At 41.9% G+C, this 18,565-nt stretch overlaps 1 protein-coding gene across 3 annotated transcripts in view; it reads left to right on the top strand.

Annotated features, from left to right (window-relative positions):
- wu:fa11c10 (protein FAM110A) overlaps positions 1-18,202 on the top strand; it is a 39,226-nt gene extending 21,024 nt beyond the window's left edge. The window contains exons 1-3 of one of the 3 annotated variants that reach the window (XM_023291095.3): positions 658-882; positions 14,627-14,969; positions 15,394-18,202. In XM_023291095.3, the coding sequence (XP_023146863.2) occupies positions 15,404-16,813 (1,410 nt within the window). In that variant the 5' untranslated portion in view covers positions 658-882; positions 14,627-14,969; positions 15,394-15,403 and the 3' untranslated portion in view covers positions 16,814-18,202. Of the gene's footprint in view, positions 1-657; positions 883-6,330; positions 14,970-15,393 lie in introns of those variants that run through there. The other 2 variants (XM_055013155.1, XM_055013154.1) reach the window with 2 other exon arrangements.
- Positions 18,203-18,565: the final 363 nt, after the last annotated feature.

The following is an 18,565-nucleotide window of genomic DNA, read 5'->3' as shown; positions in this document are numbered from 1 at the left end:
TTAAATGGACACATTCTATGTTGCAGTGATTTCTGTTCATCAATAACTAATCAATGAATGCTGCATTTCTGACAATGCCATATGGGGGAACGGACAGCCTTTTAGGAGTACTGCGCTCTCCGAGTGCTTTTCTAGTTTTTATTATTATTATTTCCTCAAGTATATTCTTTTAACCAGCCTTGCTTTAGCATATTAATTGTTGGTTAGGTTGGTTTTGGTCCCATTTTTGTTGTTATTTTCTGTATTTGTTTTGTAATATTTTTAATCAGTTCAAGCTCTTTTATCTGATCTGGAATTTAAAAATGTCTATCTGGACTTTTCTTTGATAAATTTATGATTTTAACATTTCTTTTATTTGAGCTGATTTATACAGAGCTTACTTATTTTATTTCATGGCTTGTGCAGAAAACAAGTGGCATGTTTTCCATCTTATGCTGTCTGCTACAGTGACTACTGTCTTCATACTTGTTACAAATTAAAACCTTTTTCTCGTCTTGCATTACCTGTGAAAGTACCGTGGGGGTAACAGACACTTATAAGGAAAAGCAGGATGATGGGAAAGTGTTGGGAAAATCATGTGACTGCCCGGTAAAGCTCCTGCTTCCTGCTCTCCCAGCTCTTCCCTTCCTGCTTCTAGACACCGAAGGCGGAGTTTTCCTGAGCGGTGGGAGGAGAAGCAGGGCAGCGTGTTATCCTAAGGAGCAGAAACACACTCCAGGTTGTGTTCATTTGGACTTGTTCACACAGCAACGCACAACACGAGCTCGCCGTCGCTCTAGAGACAGAGCTGCTACCTGCTTCTAACTCTGGTGCTCTGAAGTTGTCGCTTTGTTTGGTTTTCCTGCAGTCCAGAGAAACAGTTTAGGATCTTTTTCATAACAGGTAAGTAAATTTTAACTCATGTCCTGTTTGAGCAGATCAAAATATTTAGTTCAAACAGCACATTTTATACTTGAAAGTTACACTCAGCTATTGTCTTTTTCTGTGCTCCCGCCTGTCCTTGAGAGGGAATGCCACATCTAAAAATACAGGTCTAGATTATAACATTTGGCAGCTCCTCTCAGGACTATTTTCACTCTCTTAGCTGAGCGAGACGCTGCGCTGCGTGCACCTTAACCAGAATGACATTTGATTTCAAGCAGAAAAGGGAAGCTTTACAGTGCTAGAGGTGCAGACTGTGTTGAATTTTCTCTCTGGAATATCACATTTTAAACATTTTCTATTTAAATAGCACAGAAGGAAATGTTGATGGCACATCACACCATGGCTGTTGCCTCAAAAAAAAGTCTACTTTCAGCCGTGGAGAGGGAGTCAGAATCAGAATCAGAGAGCTTTTACTAGCCCACACTTCAGTGCCTTGCAGTAAACAGTCACATATTGATTTGTAAAGGTGTCGGCAGTGAGTGTTGCCAGGATCATAAAGGGTTAAGAGCCAGAGAATGGTGTGATTCTACATGTAAGTGTGTGAGTAAAACATTCCCTGTATCCAAGCCAACAGTGAGGCCTAGTCATGGAGGCGACTCCACTGACCGCTGTCCTTTACACCAGTGTGTGTGTATGTTAATATGTGTGTGTTTGTGTGTTGTACGTGACTAAGCACGGCAGTATGTGATTGCGTTCACGCCCACGTGTCTCTGGAATGTGTTCATCACCACGTTATAGGGGCGTGCGGGGGTACTTTCTCTCCCTGTGCGTTTTTGTTTGCCTTCAGGCTGCATGTATGTGACTGCTCAGGTGTGTGCTTCATGTAGACGTGCCTTTTGGCGCGCAGTTGGCATGTAATTGCATTTGTATGTATATGTGCACCACGCCCCCAGGTGTGAGTGTGTTATCTAACAGATTAGCTCCAGCTGTGAGAGTCGTTGCCTCCAAACCAACGATTCACTCTTAAAATCTGCTCTCCAATCAGAGCAGCTTTAATAATCAGCAGAAATTCTTTGCTGGATCAGAGTTTTTTCACCATCTAGAGCAGGAGTGTCAAACTCATTTCAGACCAGGTTCCACATTCAGCTCAGTTTGATCTCCAGTGACCAGTAAAATCGCAGCATAATACTTCTACTTCTTCTTCTACTTACTTCTGAAATTTCATTGTGCACAATGTTCTATCTCTCTCAATCTGTTCTAAGTTTTTGCACTTTGTGTTTTATTTTTTATTTTTTTTTTCTCTTTTCTTTTATATTCTATTTTATTTTATTATCTTAGTTTACAAAACAAAAAAAGTGGATACTAATTGAAACACTGTATGTATAATGTACTCTATGTTCTGCTCCACTTAAGAAAAATAAAGAATTACAAAAAAAAAAATCGCAGCATAATAACCTATAAATAATCACAACTGTAAATCTTGACTTTGTTTTACTGCAAAAAAGGTACGTCTTGAAAATTTTCACATTTTAGGAATTATCTTTTTACAAAACATCATGAACAAACTGAAAAATCTGAAGAAAAATAAATTCAGTTTCAACAACATTCAGCCTCGGTTCATCATTTACACATTACAACTTACAGATGGAGTGTCTACAAAGACACACAACATTTAGTCACAGCTATCTGGAGCTGAACAGTATAGTATTTTACCTTATGATCAAAATGACAAAAATCTTTCAAAAAACAACAAAAACGACAAAATATGACAAAAATGAGACACAAAATGAGACACAAAACGACAAAAGTGAGAAACAAAATGAGCCAAATGAAATGAAGCAAAGAAAGCAACAAAATATGGACAAACGACAAAAAAGACACAAAATGACAAAAATTAAACAAAAATGACACAAACGAGACAAAAAATGACAGAAGTGAGAAACAAAATGGCAAAAAATGGACAAACAACACAAGCGAGACAAAAAAGCACAAAATTACAGAAACGATACACAAACAATGAATATATCAAAACACAACATGACAAAAATACGACAAAAACACAAGCAAGACGACAAGGAAACACAAAACAACAAAAACGAGAAGCAAAATGACAAAAACATGAGACAAGCGACAAAAATCAGACAAAAAAGACAATAAAAACGAGAAAATATTACAAAAATGAGACACAAAATGACAAAAGAACAATGAACAATCTAGTTTTTTACTTTATCATCAAAACAACTTGTCATGGTCTAGAAATTATTTTAAATTTATAGTTTTACAAATTTACAATTTATAGTTAATGTCTTCTGTGGAATTTTTACATTTTGAGGGCCGGATTGGACCCTCTGGAGGGCCGGTTTTGGCCCACGGGCCGCATGTTTGAGATGCCAGAATCTCTAATGGTGTTGTAAATCCGACAAGTTTTTAGTCCAGTTCTCCAAAAAGGGAGAAAAATAATCACCCAACATCCTTTAATTATTATTTCTGGGACAAAAATGACTTCACTGAATCTTTTTCTTTAAAGTCCTAAAAATGCATAATTAATGGCTGCAATGTTCCCTCTATTCATACATTAAGATTCTACTTTTAATAATGTGTTTTATTTGATTTTTTTCGTTTAAAAAAGTGAATTCTCCACCTCATCTTTTTCTCCAACTCACTGTTAAATTGAGGATCTTTGAGTGTGTAAATAATGTTTATTTTAAAAGTTTCAGCTGCTCCTAACTTGAACCATAAATTACATTTTGATCAGCTGTGCTCTGGGCGACGTACTGTACATATCACACTTCAAACTCTGGGATCAGCTTCCAAAATGTTCATGCTCGTACATGCACGTCGTGAAATTAGTTTCACAATGAGGTCAGAGGAAGTTTGCAGAAAAAATGGAAAACCAGTTTTCCAACGCTGACGTCATTCTGAGCATAACACAGTCAAATAAAATATAAGACGGAGGTTATTCTGTTTTACTTATTATTTTGTGCATGAATCCTTCCTGGAGACTTTGTCCACTGGCTTGTTAGTGAAATTATGCCGTCATTATGTGTTTTTTTTAAAGATAACTATAGAATTTTATGCTTTAAATGTAGCGAAGTGAGTGAAAAAGGGTTTCTGAGTGTATTAAATTTGTCCCCCCCCATTCTTTACTAATATGGGCAGAGCACAGATGTGATAATATGTTTGTCTTCGCTGCTTGGTGTAGTTTTCCCGAGGGGAAACTCGGCCACCTGCTCTCCACTGAAACACAGAAACGAGGATGCTGACATTCATGCGTGAGGCAGGATTTCATCCTAAACCCACCCTCGGGTATAATTTTGCTTCCTGAGGCCACAGACTCAGACAGGCCAGAGGTGGAGGAGGGGGTTTGGAGGGATGTAAGGGGGGATGAGCCCATAAAGATGGAGCTGGATGCTATAATAACTGTCTCCTTATGGTTCAGTGGTTGTTTTTGTAGTCCACTACACTCCTGCACACATAACGGTTGCGTAACGCCGCCGTCCAGACACTTCAGTCATGCATGTCAGTGGAGTCCTGCAGCCGGTCAGGAGGTGTTTTGTGTAAGAAACGAGCAGAGTGGACCGAGCTGATGGCCGGGTAATAAGGTTTGGTGTCCCGGTGTTCCCTTCTTCTGTCTTCATTAGCTGTCTGAATAGCTCCCTAAATCAGCCCTCCAGGGGAGTGGCTGATAACCTTTTGAACTCCCCTTTTAGCATCTTTATTGACTTAAAAACCTAAGCTGGAGCATCCTGGTGGGTGATGGGTGGGAGTCTGGTTTAGTTCTTATCAGTTTAGATCATCGTTTATCTAGAAAACACTGTGAAGACACCATATTGATAAAGCCTGACCTGTTCAGGTGGGAGCCATGATAAGTGTCGGTCAAACACCTAAAAATATCTCCAAAAATAGTAACACTGTAGCGATTCAGCCACAATATCTGTAATAGTTAGATAGGCTAAGTGCTATAACTCATCATACCATAGTGTCTAGCTTTATTACTCTACCAAGGAACACTGTAGGGTTATGCAACAATTGGCGTCTGTCTGTCTGTCTGTCTGTCTGTCTGTCTGTCTGTCTGTCTGTCTGTCTGTCTGTCTGTCTGTCTGTCTGTCTGTCTGTCTGTCTGTCTGTCTGTCTGTCTGTCTGTCTGTCTGTCTGTCTGTGTCTGTTAGCAACATTACTCAAAAATGGACTAACGCATTTGGATGAAATTTTCAGGGAAGGTCAGAAATGACACAAGGACCAAGTGGTTAGATTTTGGCAGTGGCCTGCAGAATTCAGAGCCACTTAGCAAATATCAGCATGCTAATATACAAAACTAAAATGATGAGTGTTAAACCATGCTAAGTTTTACTTTAAAGTACTACAACGCTAGAGTACAGCCTGAGAGACCTAACATCTGACATGGTGGTGAACTTTTAGGCCATCATTGTACTTTTTGGTGAACTTTTAGGCCATTATTGTACTTTTTGATGAACTTTTAGGCCAGTATTGTACTTTTTGGTGAACTTTTAGGCCAGTATTGTACTTTTTGATGAACTTTTAGGCCAGTATTGTACTTTTTGGTGAACTTTTAGGCCAGTATTGTACTTTTTGGTGAACTTTAGGCCAACATTGTATTTCTTGGTGAACTTTTAGGCCAACATTGTATTTCTTGGTGAACTTTTAGGTCAGTATTGTACTTTTTGGTGAACTTTTAGGCCAGTATTGTACTTTTTGGTGAACTTTTAGGCCAGTATTGTACTTTTTGGTGAACTTTTAGGCCAACATTGTATTTCTTGGTGAACTTTTAGGCCAGTATTGTAGATTTTGGTGAACTTTAACGCTAGTATTGTACATTTTGCATCTGTGAGGGTCCATGTGAAGCCAAAACATTTGTGTCTAGGTGGACTTCGCTACAAAGACAATAGTAAAAATGCTCAACAGTACTGTGCATGCACCAAATTCGTAGATGCAACCTACTGTGCATGTATCCAATAGAGTCTTTAAAGCCTAAAATCTTGCGTCCTAGAAAAGTGGTATATTAACAGCAACTACACATCTGTGTGAGTCTGTTAAGGGAGTACAATCAAGGGTTAAGATTTGTATTTGAAATCAGCTAAACTCTCTAAAGTCTCTGATACTGTGTACTGTCTGAAGAAGTTAGAGAAGAGACCATTTTCCAGCAGACACCAGTAAAATACACAGTGTAGATCCACATTTATTGTCTATATACATTCATTTCTTTGCTGTGTAAGAGCAGTAGCACCCTGACAGCACTTGAGAGGCTTTAGTGAAGTCTATACTTAGCATTTTCATTGTGTGTTTTTTCTCTCTGGTGTTGTTATTTTTGTTGGGCAGCGGTTAGATTGTGCTGCAGAGGAATCCCATTCATTGTGGGATTCCTCTGCAGCAGTGGCCAGTTGCTTTGTGTTACAGGCATCGTGGCAGAGAAACAAGTCCAAGTGGCCAAGAATAGATGGGATGAGTCGAACAGGGTCGACCTGTTGGACACGTAAGGGTCATTTTAGAATTGGAGGACATTTGGGCTTCAAAATGTTTGAAAAATAAACCTTCTCTTTTACACTTTTCTGCTCCATATTCATCAATAATAGGTAATAAACTATCAAAGGCTTGATTGGCTCAGCTTACACATCAATGGTAGCATTTTTATTCCATGTTTTCTGTGTTGTTTGCTAACCCTACTCTAATCACAGTAACAGGGTTGCTAATCCATGCTAATGTGATCTTTTTCTCAGCAGTAGAAGCTAGATATTTAGCTGCTGTTACTGCTGACCAAGAGGACAAACTGACTGATGGAAAACAGTCCAAAGAATTAGTCTGATCCTGATAATATGAGGTAGAGTGAGACATTCAATCAAGGCTGACAATGGGATGAAAATATGAAAAATAGAAGAGAGGACATAGCTTTGCTCTACCCATTCTGTAGGAAAACTGTTTAGCGACAAAAACGAGACACAAAATGACAAAAACGAGACACAAAACGACAAAAACGAGACACAAAACGACAAAAACGAGACACAAAACGACAAAAACAAGACACAAAAGGACAGAAATGACACACAAATGACAAAAATGGAACACAAAAGGACAAAAACATCATCAGCATGGTTGTTGTGGGACACGCGTTCCATGTATAATAATTGTCATTTAAAATATTATGTTGGTTAAAAAATGTTCCCGCAATTAATGAGACATCAATGAATAAAATAATACCAAAAAAGGAGATTTAAGTTTAATTTTAACAGTTTTATTTGAGATTCAGTTTGGTCATCAGGGGGGTGGGACAGGAGAAAAATTACCTTTTAAGGGGAACTCCAGACTGATTTGGTATTTTTAAAATATTTTCAAACATTCTTTTCTCCTAGTTTTTTTTAGATTTGGTCTCAGGACAAGAACATTTACACAACTGCATGTTTTAGTATTTTGTACATGGATTACTTGAAATTTGATGTAAAATGTCCTCCAGTTCTGGAACGACCCGTAAACACTCCAGCTGAGCGTTGTTTGTTTGTTTTTTCACTCTTTCTCGCATGTTGTGAAACACGTCACTGCTTCCTGCTCGTCCCTCCAGTGGTCGAATAAACCTGAGAAATCACCGCTGACTAACTAACAGTCCTGCTTCCCTCCCTGCTTGGGGTGAAGGTGACTCTTACAAAGAACTAAAAGCATCTGAATGTTATTTGTGAGTATGTAGCTGACCATCCATCACTTGGAAGTTTGTTTATTAAACTCCACCAGACTTCATGTCTTCCACCCTCGCAATCACGTTTTTGTTTTCTGAGTTCCACGCTGGGTGGGGGGGTGCATTTCTCGTGACTTTACGTGGAATTTCTCTTGTTTTCTTTACTATCTGGGGGTCAACGTCCGCTGGGACCAAGGCCAAAGCGATACGACGAGACAGCCAGCGTCACAAAATACACAAACATGAACCCACTTTGTTCACGGCCTTCAGTTTGTGGACCCTTAAGCGCTGCATCTTCCTGTGTTTATCCTTTCTCTCGTTTTTTTTTTTTTTGTTTTTTTTTTTTGGTGATGTCTAAAGGCGTTTTCTAGGAAGACAAAAGTATAAATAATCTTTCCTCTTCCCACCTCCTCCTCCTGAGAATCCATTTCCTAACATGCTGCTGTTTGCAATTTGTTCAGTCATTCTGTATGTCGCTAGAGCAGGGGTGTCAAACTGATTTTAGATCAGGGGCCACATTCAGGACAATTTGATCTCAAACGACCAGTAAAATTACAACATAATAACCGATAAATAACCACAACTCCACATTTTTCCTTTGTTTTAGTGCAAAAAAACTGCATTCTGAAAAAATTCACATTGAAGGAATTATCTTTTTCAAAATATTATGAACAAACTGAAATTTCTTGAAAAAAATAAATTCAATTTCAACAACATTATGCCTCAGTTCGTCGTTTACAAGTTACAACTTCCAGATCACAGAGTGTCTACAAAGGAACACATGTAGTCACAGATATCTGGAACTGAACAGTATAGTATTTTACTTTATGATCAAAATGACAAAAGTCAGACAAAAAAAAGACAAAAAACTGCAAAAACAGGACAAAATACTACAAAACTGAGACACAAAACGACAAAAGCCAGAAACAAAATGACAAAAATGAGACAATATATAATAAAACAAAAAAGACAAAAAAATGACACAAAAAAGTTACAAAGCGACAAAAAATGGACAAAGAAGAGACAAGAAATTATACAAATGACACAAACGAGACAAAAATGCCAAAAAAGAAACAAAGCCACAGAAAAGTAGACAGATAGCACAAGCCGGACAAAAAAACACAAAACAACACACAAAACAACGAATAAAGCAAAACACAAAATGACAAAAATAAGACAAAAAACACAAAAAGGAAACAAAAAACAAAAACAAGACAAATGACAAGTCAGACCAAAAAACAGACAAAAAGCAACAAAAACAAGGCAAAATGTTACAAAAATGAGACAAAACAACAAAAGCGAGAAACAAAACATTAAAACTACAAAAAATGAGACAAACGACACGAAATAAACCAAAATGAGACAAAAGAAGTTAGCAAGCGACCAAAAATGGACAAGACAAAAAAATACAAAAATGTGAAAAAATACGACAAAAACCGATACGCAAAACAAGGAATAAAGCAAAACACAAAATGACAACAATAAGACAAAAAACACAAGCGAGACAAAAAGCAATCACAAAACGACAAAAACGAGAAACAAAATGACAAAAACGTGAGACAAGCGACAAAAAAAAAGACAAAAAAACAAGACAATTATTCCAAAAACGAGCCACAAAACGACCAAAGAACAATGAACAATCTAGTATTTTATTTTATGATCAAAACAACTTGTCATGGTCTAGAAATTATTTTAAATTTACAGTTTTACAAATTTGTAATTTCCTGTTAATGTTTTCTCTGTAATTTTTACTCTTTACAAAGTCGGGCCGGATTGGACCCTCTGGAGGGCCGGTTTCGGCCCACGGGCCGCATGTTTAACACCCCTGCACTAGAAACTGTCGCCAAACTGCTCCCAGTCGTTTCTTGTCTCTGTAATTAAGCAGACTGGTTGGTAAGTCAGCTGTGGCGAAGTGTCGGTCATCTCTTCCTCTTAGCTTCTTTGCATTCCTGTGGATCAGAACATCTTTTATCTTTCCTTCTCTTAAACACATTAAGTCACAGTGGAACTCTTTCTACATGCAGCAGACATCATGAGCCGTGTCATTAGCGCTAATATGGCGGTCGGAAAAGCAGTCGGATCCAGAACTCCCCGGCGGTCAGCATACTTCTGTGATAATCAAACCGAGCCTGAGTTTCCATTGTGGAACAGAAATCCCATTCCTGGGTCTGACGCCGTGGTCGGAGCTTTTTGGAGACATCAGCTGTTTGTGCAACAGCAGAACAAGACGGAAAGTTGGAAGGCAGAAGGACCGAGTGGCAGGGGGATGTTTTCACTTCCTTCATGAAGTTATTTCTGCCCGAGGATTTGATCGGTTCACACCTCAACCGGCTGCCGTTTGCACTTTAATGCCCGACATTTAGCTGCCTGAAGCCTTTTTAACGAGGAAATAAATGACAATAGCTGTTGTTTTAAAAGCCGCCGTCAATATTTGCATGCAGATAGCTCCTGTCAGGTCATAAAGATAGAGGCTAACGTTCACATTTACATACTGATCTCTGTGTGGATCGACGACGGTTAACCTCTGTTTGGGTTGTCCATCTCTAACAGACACAAAATGACAGGAACTAGACACTAAATGACAAATACAAGACACAAAACGACAAAAATGAGACAGAAAATGACAAAAACTAGGCACAAAATGACAGAAACAAGACACTAAACGGCAAATACAAGACGCAAAGCGACAAAAATGAGACAGAAAATGACAAAAACGAGACACACAATGACAGAAATGAGACAAAACAACAAAAACGAGACACAAAATGAAAAAACAAAACAAAACACAAAATGATGAAAACTAGACACAGAACGACAAGACACAAAAGACAAAAACGTCATGAAACGTCTAACAGTTTTGGTGCCTAATGGGTCCCGTTAGGTAAAAAGAGGCTGAATAATGAGTGACTCCTGCTGCTGTTTCAAAGATCTCCTCCTCCTTTGTGTTTCTGGGATTGGTCCACTGCAGTAATCACATTTTAAATGTGTGTCACCAGCAGGGATGGAGCCTTTAAATCACATTCTGTTTTAGAAACAGCATAAAGGAGCCAGGACAGTGTTTGTACAGGCTTCAAACCAGCACAGATTAGATCAGAACTTTTTCCCAAGGTATTTCCTTGTGCCTAAAACACAAAGTCCAGCCAAAAGTTGGCTGTTCTTAAAGAAATTGGTCTTTTTTTGTGCTTTTGGGACATGAAAAGGCTCTAAATCTGGACCAAAGGATGTGTTTTTCCCACTAGAGGCCCCTGTGAGGGTAATGACAAGGCCATAGCATACTAAACCTGAGGTGGCTGAGGTTTCTGAGAGCAGACGTTTGTCTTCACTGGTTATGAGAAAGTCTTTTCTTTAGGATGAATACCATTTCTATAATTACCTATAGCTCTAACTGGAGCTGTAGTGTGTGAGTGGTGATGCTAAAGAGGTGCTTCTAATGCTAAAACAAAAATTAGAAACAAAATGACAAAAATGAGACAAAAAAATTGACAAATGAGAAAAAAAATACAAAAGTGTGAAACAAAATGACAAAAACACGAGACAAATGACAAAAGTCAGACCAAAAACAAGATAAAAATCAACAAAAAGAAGACAAAATATGACAAAAATGAGACACAAAATGACAAAAGAACAATGACCAATCTAGTATTTTCTGATCAAAACAACTTGTCATGATCTAGAAATTATTTAGAATTTATAATTTTACTAATTTACAATCTGCAGTTAATGTCTTCTCTGGAATTTTTACACTTCAGAAAGTCGGGCCTGATTGGACCCTCTGGTGGGCCGGCTTTGGGCCGCGGGCCGCATGTTTGAAGCCCCTGGTCTACAGTGTGTGTTATGACGTCAGGTTTTTACAGTGACTGAGTCTGCTGCCTTTGTTTTGGTCATTTCTGACATCATGAGAACGGTTCGAACTCGTTGAAGGTCAAGAATCTTCAGACAGATGTAGCCGTGTGTTTGTGTAACGACGTCATCATCGTCATGAGTTTCAGTCTTCCTCTGGCTGAAAGCAAACAAAACAACTCCTCTTTTCTTCCTCTGTTTGTTAAATGTCGCTCTAACTCCTCATCGTGCTCAATAAAAGTCTTTTGGCTCCCTGAGGGCTCATTGAAGAGGCTTCTGGCCGCCTGATGTTTGTGAATCACTGCTTTCTGTGATGTGTTTTAATTTAAGCCGGACTATTTTAAACTCTGCTTCGGTTCGTCACATGGTTGAGATGAAAGCAAAGTGTGTGTTTGTGTGTGTGTGTGTCTGTGTTTGAGCACGTCTGTGGGTTCTGCAGCACCTGAAAGCCAACGTGTCCAAGTGTAAGCCGTCACGGTGGGTTTTCCTCTCTGGTCTGACGTTCGGGGATGAGAGCGAGGAGAGAGGAGGCAGGATCAGAGGGGAGATGTGGGGAAAAACAGAGTCACATGTTGAGGGAGGCAGGAAAGGAAGGCGGCTATAAAAAGACTAATTAAAAATGTGTGGATAGATATGTTGCAGGAGGAGGCAGAGAAACTAACCGGGTGTGATGTAACCTCGGAGTGTAGCGGTGAAAAAGATGCAGAGGTGCGTGGGGGCGGCTGGCTGTTGTTTTTCTGAGGAATTAAAGCTCGGAAGAAGGCGGAAAGCTTGCAAAACTGAAAGAAATAACACAAAAGTATGAGAGAATTGAAACAGGAGAGAAATAAACTTTCTGTGTGTCTTCGGTGTGTGTAAATATTAAATTAACTGCTCTAAACCAGGGATGTCAAACTCATTTTAGCTCAGGTTCCACATTCAGTCCAGTTTGATCTCCAGTGACAAGTAAAATCACAGCATAATAACCTGTAAATGACCACAGCTCCTGATGTTTGCTTCGTTTTAGTGCAAAAAAGTACATTCTGAAAATGTTGACATTTAAGGAATTATCTTTTCACAAAACATCATGAACAACCTGGAATTTATTATGAAAAATAAGTTCAATTTCAACAACGTTTTGCCTCCTTTTATCATTTCCACATTACAACTTCCAGATCACAGAGTGTCTACAAAGGAACACAACATTTAGTCACAGGTATTTTACTTTTTGATCAAAATAACACAAGTCAGGCAAAAAACAGCAAAAACAATGTAAAATATTACACAAATGAGACACAAAACCACAAAAAGTTAGACAAATGACATGAAACAAAACAAAAACAAGACAAGAAATTACACAACTGAAAAAGAAAACAACAATGAAGTAGACAAACAGCACAAGCAAGACAACAAAACCACAAAACGACACAAAACACAAAGCAAAACAGAAAATGAGAAAAATAAGACAAAAAACACAAGCAAGACAAAAAGGAAACACAGCGACAAAAGCATGAGACAAACGACAAAAAAAGACAAAAAACAAGACAAAATATTACAAAAGCGAGACACAAAACAACAAAAAAATTTGACCAGACATGAAACAAAACAAAAGAGACAAAAAAATTGACAAAAAAGTTACAAAATGACAAAAAAATGGACAAACAACAAAAACAAATACAAAAAAATTACACAAAGGAGACCAAAAATGACAAAAGCGAGAAACAAAACGACAAAAAAGTAGATAAACAGCACAAGTGAGACAAAAAAGGCAACAAAACTGATACACAAAACAACAAATGAAACAAAACACAAAATGACAAAAATAAGACAAAAACAAAAGCGAGAGAAAAAAACAAACAGAAAATGACAAAAATCAGAAACAAAATGACAACATGAGACAAATGACCAAAGTCAGACCACAAAAAAATAAAAAGACAAAATATTACAAAAATGAGACACAAAACGACAAAAGCGAGAAACAAAATGACAAAAAATGAGACATACGACACAAAACAAACAAAAAAAGACAAAAAATTTACAAAGTGACAAAAAATGGACAAATGAGACAAAAAATGACAAAAGTGTGAAACAAAAAGACAAAAGCGGTACACTAAACAATGAATAAACCAATACACAAAAAACAGAAATATGACAAAACACACAAGCAAGACAGAAAGGAAACATAAAACGACAAAAACGTGACAAAAACCATGTCAGACCAAAAAAATTACAAAAAACAAGACAAAATATTACAAAAATGACACACAAAACAAGAAAAGCGAGAAACAAAACGTGAAACAAAACAGAGAAAAAAACAACAAAAAAGGAACAAAACTACAAAAAATACACAAAAAAACACAAGCAAGACAAAAAGGAAGCAGAAAACGGCAACAACGAGAAAGAAAACGGCAAATGTCAGACAAAAAAAGACAAAATAAAGACAAAATACTACAAAAAACAAAAAAACAAGACACAAAATAACAAAAGAACAATGAACAATCGAGTATTTTACTTTATGATCAAAACAACTTGTCATGGTCTAGAAGTTATTTTAAATTTGTAGTTTTATAAATTTACAATCTGTAGTTCATGTCTTCTTCTTGGACCCTCCGGAGGTTCGCTTTTGGCCCGCAGGCCACATGTTTGACACCCTAAATGTTGAAATAGTGATTTAGACAGAGTTAGATTAGAAATAATCCTCTGTTTCTCTACTTGTGCTGAGGACAAAGCGCTCCAGAGGAGGAACAGTTGTGCAGCTTTCTCTGGTCTTCAGTGTTTTCTTTGCACCCCGCTGAGCTTGATGCAAGTCGATGTAAAACATTGCATCTGTTTGGCCCGTTGAGCTCCTCTCCTTCCCCCCCGCCCCGCTCTCCCTTTCAAAGAATTTTCATTTGAATGAAAGCCCTGCCTCGGTGTTTTGTTGTGCTCTAAAAGGGGGGAGGGGTCCAGTGGGTCAGAATCCCTTATTCCAGCTGCACCAATCAGGAGCCAGCTTCACGCCTCTCGTCCCGCCCCCGGGCTCCCGGCCTGGCGTCCGATTGGCCGGCTGGGAGGAGCCAGGCTCGGTATTAAAGCCTGTCCCGTCTGCTTCACTTCAGTGTCGAAGAGTCCCGTCTGTCAGCCGGAGAAGTGTGTGTGTGTGTGTGAGAGAGTGTGTGTGTCTATCGGTGTGTGTGGGTGCTTTTTTTGTCAACCAGCGGCGGACTGAAAACACACAGTGTGCGTTGGCCTCACCCGGACTTGTTTGTGAACTCTCTGCAGAACCGTGGAGCTTCCCGGCTGAGTTCCCGGCTTTAGAGTCGGATCACAGCTGGACAGACGAGCTGAGGAGGATCAGGACGCTGATCTCAGAGCTGCGTTTGGGATAAAGAGCCGCCATCAGCTGTGCTCTCTGGCTGACCGGTGACCCCGATCCACAGCCGGCTTCTGGGTCACCGCCGAGCTAGCAGAGGTGGTCTGGCCGGGCCTGATGTGGAATCTGACCCCGACCGACCCCGTCCCACCAGCAGCCTTTCACTGAGCCCGGCCTGGGAGAGAAGGGGGAGATAAAAGAGGCGACGGACAAGAAAGGGGGAAGAAAGGGAGAGCAGCAGCACAGCAACCGGTAAGGAAGTTAAAGAGGGCTGTGGGGGAGAAAGGGGAGAGCACAAAAGAGCTTTCTCTGAAGCTCAGAGGGACGAGTGGGAGAAGAGAAAGGATGTTCTCTGACCGGTAAAGCTTCTTTCTCACCCACATCTCATCTGTCAGCTCCAGCCTGCTCCGTGTCTGTCAGGTTTAACATAGAAAATTCCATTCACTTTTACTTATATAGCGCCAGTTACAGGTCAGATTGTCTCAAGATACTTTACAGAACCCATATGAACCCGCAGAGCAGCCCTAAGGAGACAGAGGCAAGAAAAACTTCCTTTTAACGGGAGGAAACCTTGAGCAGAACCCGGCTCTTTATGTTTGCAGGACCATCTGCCTGCAAACTGTTTTCTCTTGCATTTTTTTTTTAAGATTCTAAAAATCTCTCTCCTGTGGTGCAGCTCTTCCAGGATGCCGGTGGAAACCCTGCGGCCGTCGGATGGCCGCCTGGCCGGCGTCCCCTTCACCTCCGCCATGCCCTTCAGGATCCTCAACAAGGGGCCGGATTACTTCCGCCGTCAGGCCGAACCCGGCGCCCGAAAGCTGAGCGCCGTGGAGCGTCTGGAGGCCGACAAGGCCAAGTACGTGAAGAGCCAGCAGGTGGCCCTCACCCGCCAGGCCCCCATCAAACCCCCCATCATCCGGAAGCCCCTGGTGCCCCCGGGGATGATGCTCCAGTGCCAGATCAGCGCCCCTCCAGCCAGGAAGGTCCCCCGCTGCCCCGCCGACCCGGAGAACGGTGGAGGCAGAGAGGGGCCCGGAGAGAGGCGGAGACCGGCTCTGAACCTGGATATTCTGAATAATTTAATCAATGATGTATGTGACGGACCGCTGCCCTGCTCCCAGTCCTCCTCCTCCACCTCCCCCTCCTCGTCTTCTCCATCTTCGGGGGCGAAGAGCATCGGCAGCAGCCTGTCGGCGGAGCAGGAGAGGACCAACCGGATCCTCAACAACCTCAAACCGCTGAACCACGGCACCGCCACCTCTTCCTCCACCTCCTCCTGCACCTCGTCTCCGCTCAACAGCAACCTCCGGACCCCCGCAGCAGAACTCACCCGCCGTCCTCCCCCCGTCCCGGCCCGGGCCCCCCGCATCGGCGTCCTTGCCCCCTACAGCTCCCCCAACTCGGTGACGGTGCGCCGGGTGGACGTCCGGCCTCAGGCGGAGATCAGGAAGCCTCAGAGGGCTCAGCTGCTCCGGCCCAGACAGACTGCTCAGGGCCAGGTCGCCCACCCCCAGGTCCCCCCTCCGCCTCCCCCTCCACCCGCTCAGAACCAGCCCCCGGCCCACCCTCAGCTCAGCACCCAGTCCCAGACCTCCCCCCCGGCCTACCTGCCCCCCAGCCCCATGCTGGTCCGAGCTGGAATGATCCCACCCGCCTCGCCCGCCTTCACCCGCATCTCCAACGCCAGCTCCAAGGGCTCCGGCCGCAAGCACCCGTCCCTGCACCGCTCCAAGTCGGACCTGAGCGACCGCTATTCCCGGGCCACCGCCGACCTGGAGCGCTTCTTCAACTACTGCGGGCTGGACCCGGAAGAGGTGGAGGGCATGGGCGGCGTGGAGCGCTTCACCCGGGCCAACTCGGACATCGTGTCCGTCTCCAAGCTCCGCAGCGTCAGCACGCCCAGCTCCGAGTGCGGCGACGAGGCCGACCGCATGAGGGAGGACGGAGGGGACGAGGAGGACGAGGACGGGCCGGCCAGAGCCAACGAACGGGTTCCGTACGGCATCTCGGTCATCGAGAGGAACGCCCGAGTCATCAAGTGGCTGTACGGCATCCGCCAGGCGAAGGACACGAACAACGGCGTCTCTAACGTCTAGACTGACGAGGATTGGGAGCCGGTCGGTGATCCTCTGCTGCCTTACAGTTATGGATAATCCAGTTTTCTTCTGTTTCCTGTGAGGACGGACTTTCTGTTTGGAGAGTTTTCTTTTAAATGTGGACAAAAAACTCAGGACTGATTCCCTGCCAGAGTGAACGGACGATTCATCGCCTTCTGCTTCATCTGTGTGATAAAAGCAATAATAGAGCGGTGTAAGTGATGGTTCCTCGTGTAAAGGTACTGTGTGTGTGTGTGTGTGTGTGTGTGTGTGTGTGTGTGTGTGTGTGTGTGTGTGTGTGTGTGTGTGTGTGTGTGTGTGTGTGTGTGTGTTTGTGTGTGTGTGTGTGTGTGTGTCGTCAGCACAAAGCCAGACTGGAACTTCAAACTGCCAGAAAGCTGCACAGTGAAGCGACTGTTGAGCAAATCCAGGAAGAAAACCACGTCGATACTGTGAAACATTCTCACCACAACAACAAAAAGAGTTTCCATTCGTATTTTTTAAAGAAAAAAACTGAAAAAAGAAAAACCCTTTTGGCTGTAAGACTGTTATTACACAAGTTTGTGTCAGCATGCGAGTTTTGTCTATTATTTCAAGGTTTGTCATCTCAAATCAAGCACACGTTTTACTCTCACACTCTTTCACCTCTCAGACGTACGTTCAGGTCGTTACAGTCGCTTGTGTTTGTGCGTCGGGCTGTAATGTCATCTAATCAGTTTACTCCGTATGTCTCTGCACAGATGAGAGAGCAAGTCATATGCTGAAGGACGGAGCGGATGGTTGAAGCAAGTGTGAAGTTGTTTAGCCTTCTAGAAAGACGGAGAAATCCAAAAGAGTGGTGTAGAGGGCGACTGAAGAGAGAATCTGTGGTGTATAAATATGGCTGCGGCTCTGAAAGTGTCTCAGGAAGATGGCATACTGACAAAAAAATGGACCAATATTTATTTGGAGAAATGTAACTTAACGTATTTTTTAATATCGGACGAGTTTGTGTACAGAATTTTGCTCTTAAGTGCAATCTGATGGTATTTACTCTGATTCCAGTGTATGTAGGATCACATTTAAAACACACGTGCAGATACAGGCACCGGACACATGCTAGGGGTGAATGCTGTAACCATGGGAACGCCACGTGAGGCTGTTGTGTATTTATTTTAATTCCTGTTTGTCATAGCGGGAACAACAGTGTGAGTTCTCCCTCCCTCTGCACCTCCTTCCCCCCGTTTTTTAAAGGAAATGTTTGGGTTCAGAGGGCCGGAGAACGACGGTCTGCTATAAAATGTGCTGTTGAATCCAGCGCTGGATGCCCAAAGAGTCTGGAAGTGAGCGATCCAAAATGCTTTACCGTGGTGTTTTCTGAACAGTCAATAAAAGAAATGTTCAAGTATGCTCCTGCTTGCTGTTTTTCTTAGTTTAATGCTGCATTTTCCTGCAAATGCTGCTGCCAAGTCCTCCGTCTCTAATCTGTAATCTGGAGCAGCAGCAGGTGTTCAGACCTCAAATCTCTGTCCGGCATCAATAATTGACTCAGCGCTCCGACCGCTGCGTGGATTTTGTTTACTTCGGTCTGAAAGACTCACAGATGCATTATTCAGACGACAAACCGTCGCTCTGCTTCTGGAAATCACACAAGTTTGTACGATGACAGCGTCTCTGCTGGTGGACCACCTTCTCCTCAGAACCACACTCCTTTTTAGGGCTCCGGACCCTCGTTAGGAGCTCCATAAAACCCACCACTGGAGGCAAAATGAA

The sequence above is a fragment of the Amphiprion ocellaris genome, chromosome 8 (genome assembly GCF_022539595.1).
Source record: "Amphiprion ocellaris isolate individual 3 ecotype Okinawa chromosome 8, ASM2253959v1, whole genome shotgun sequence".
Lineage (NCBI taxonomy): Eukaryota > Metazoa > Chordata > Actinopteri > Pomacentridae > Amphiprion > Amphiprion ocellaris.
Note: the sequence above shows the minus strand (reverse complement) of the source record. Positions and strands in the feature narration are given on the sequence as shown.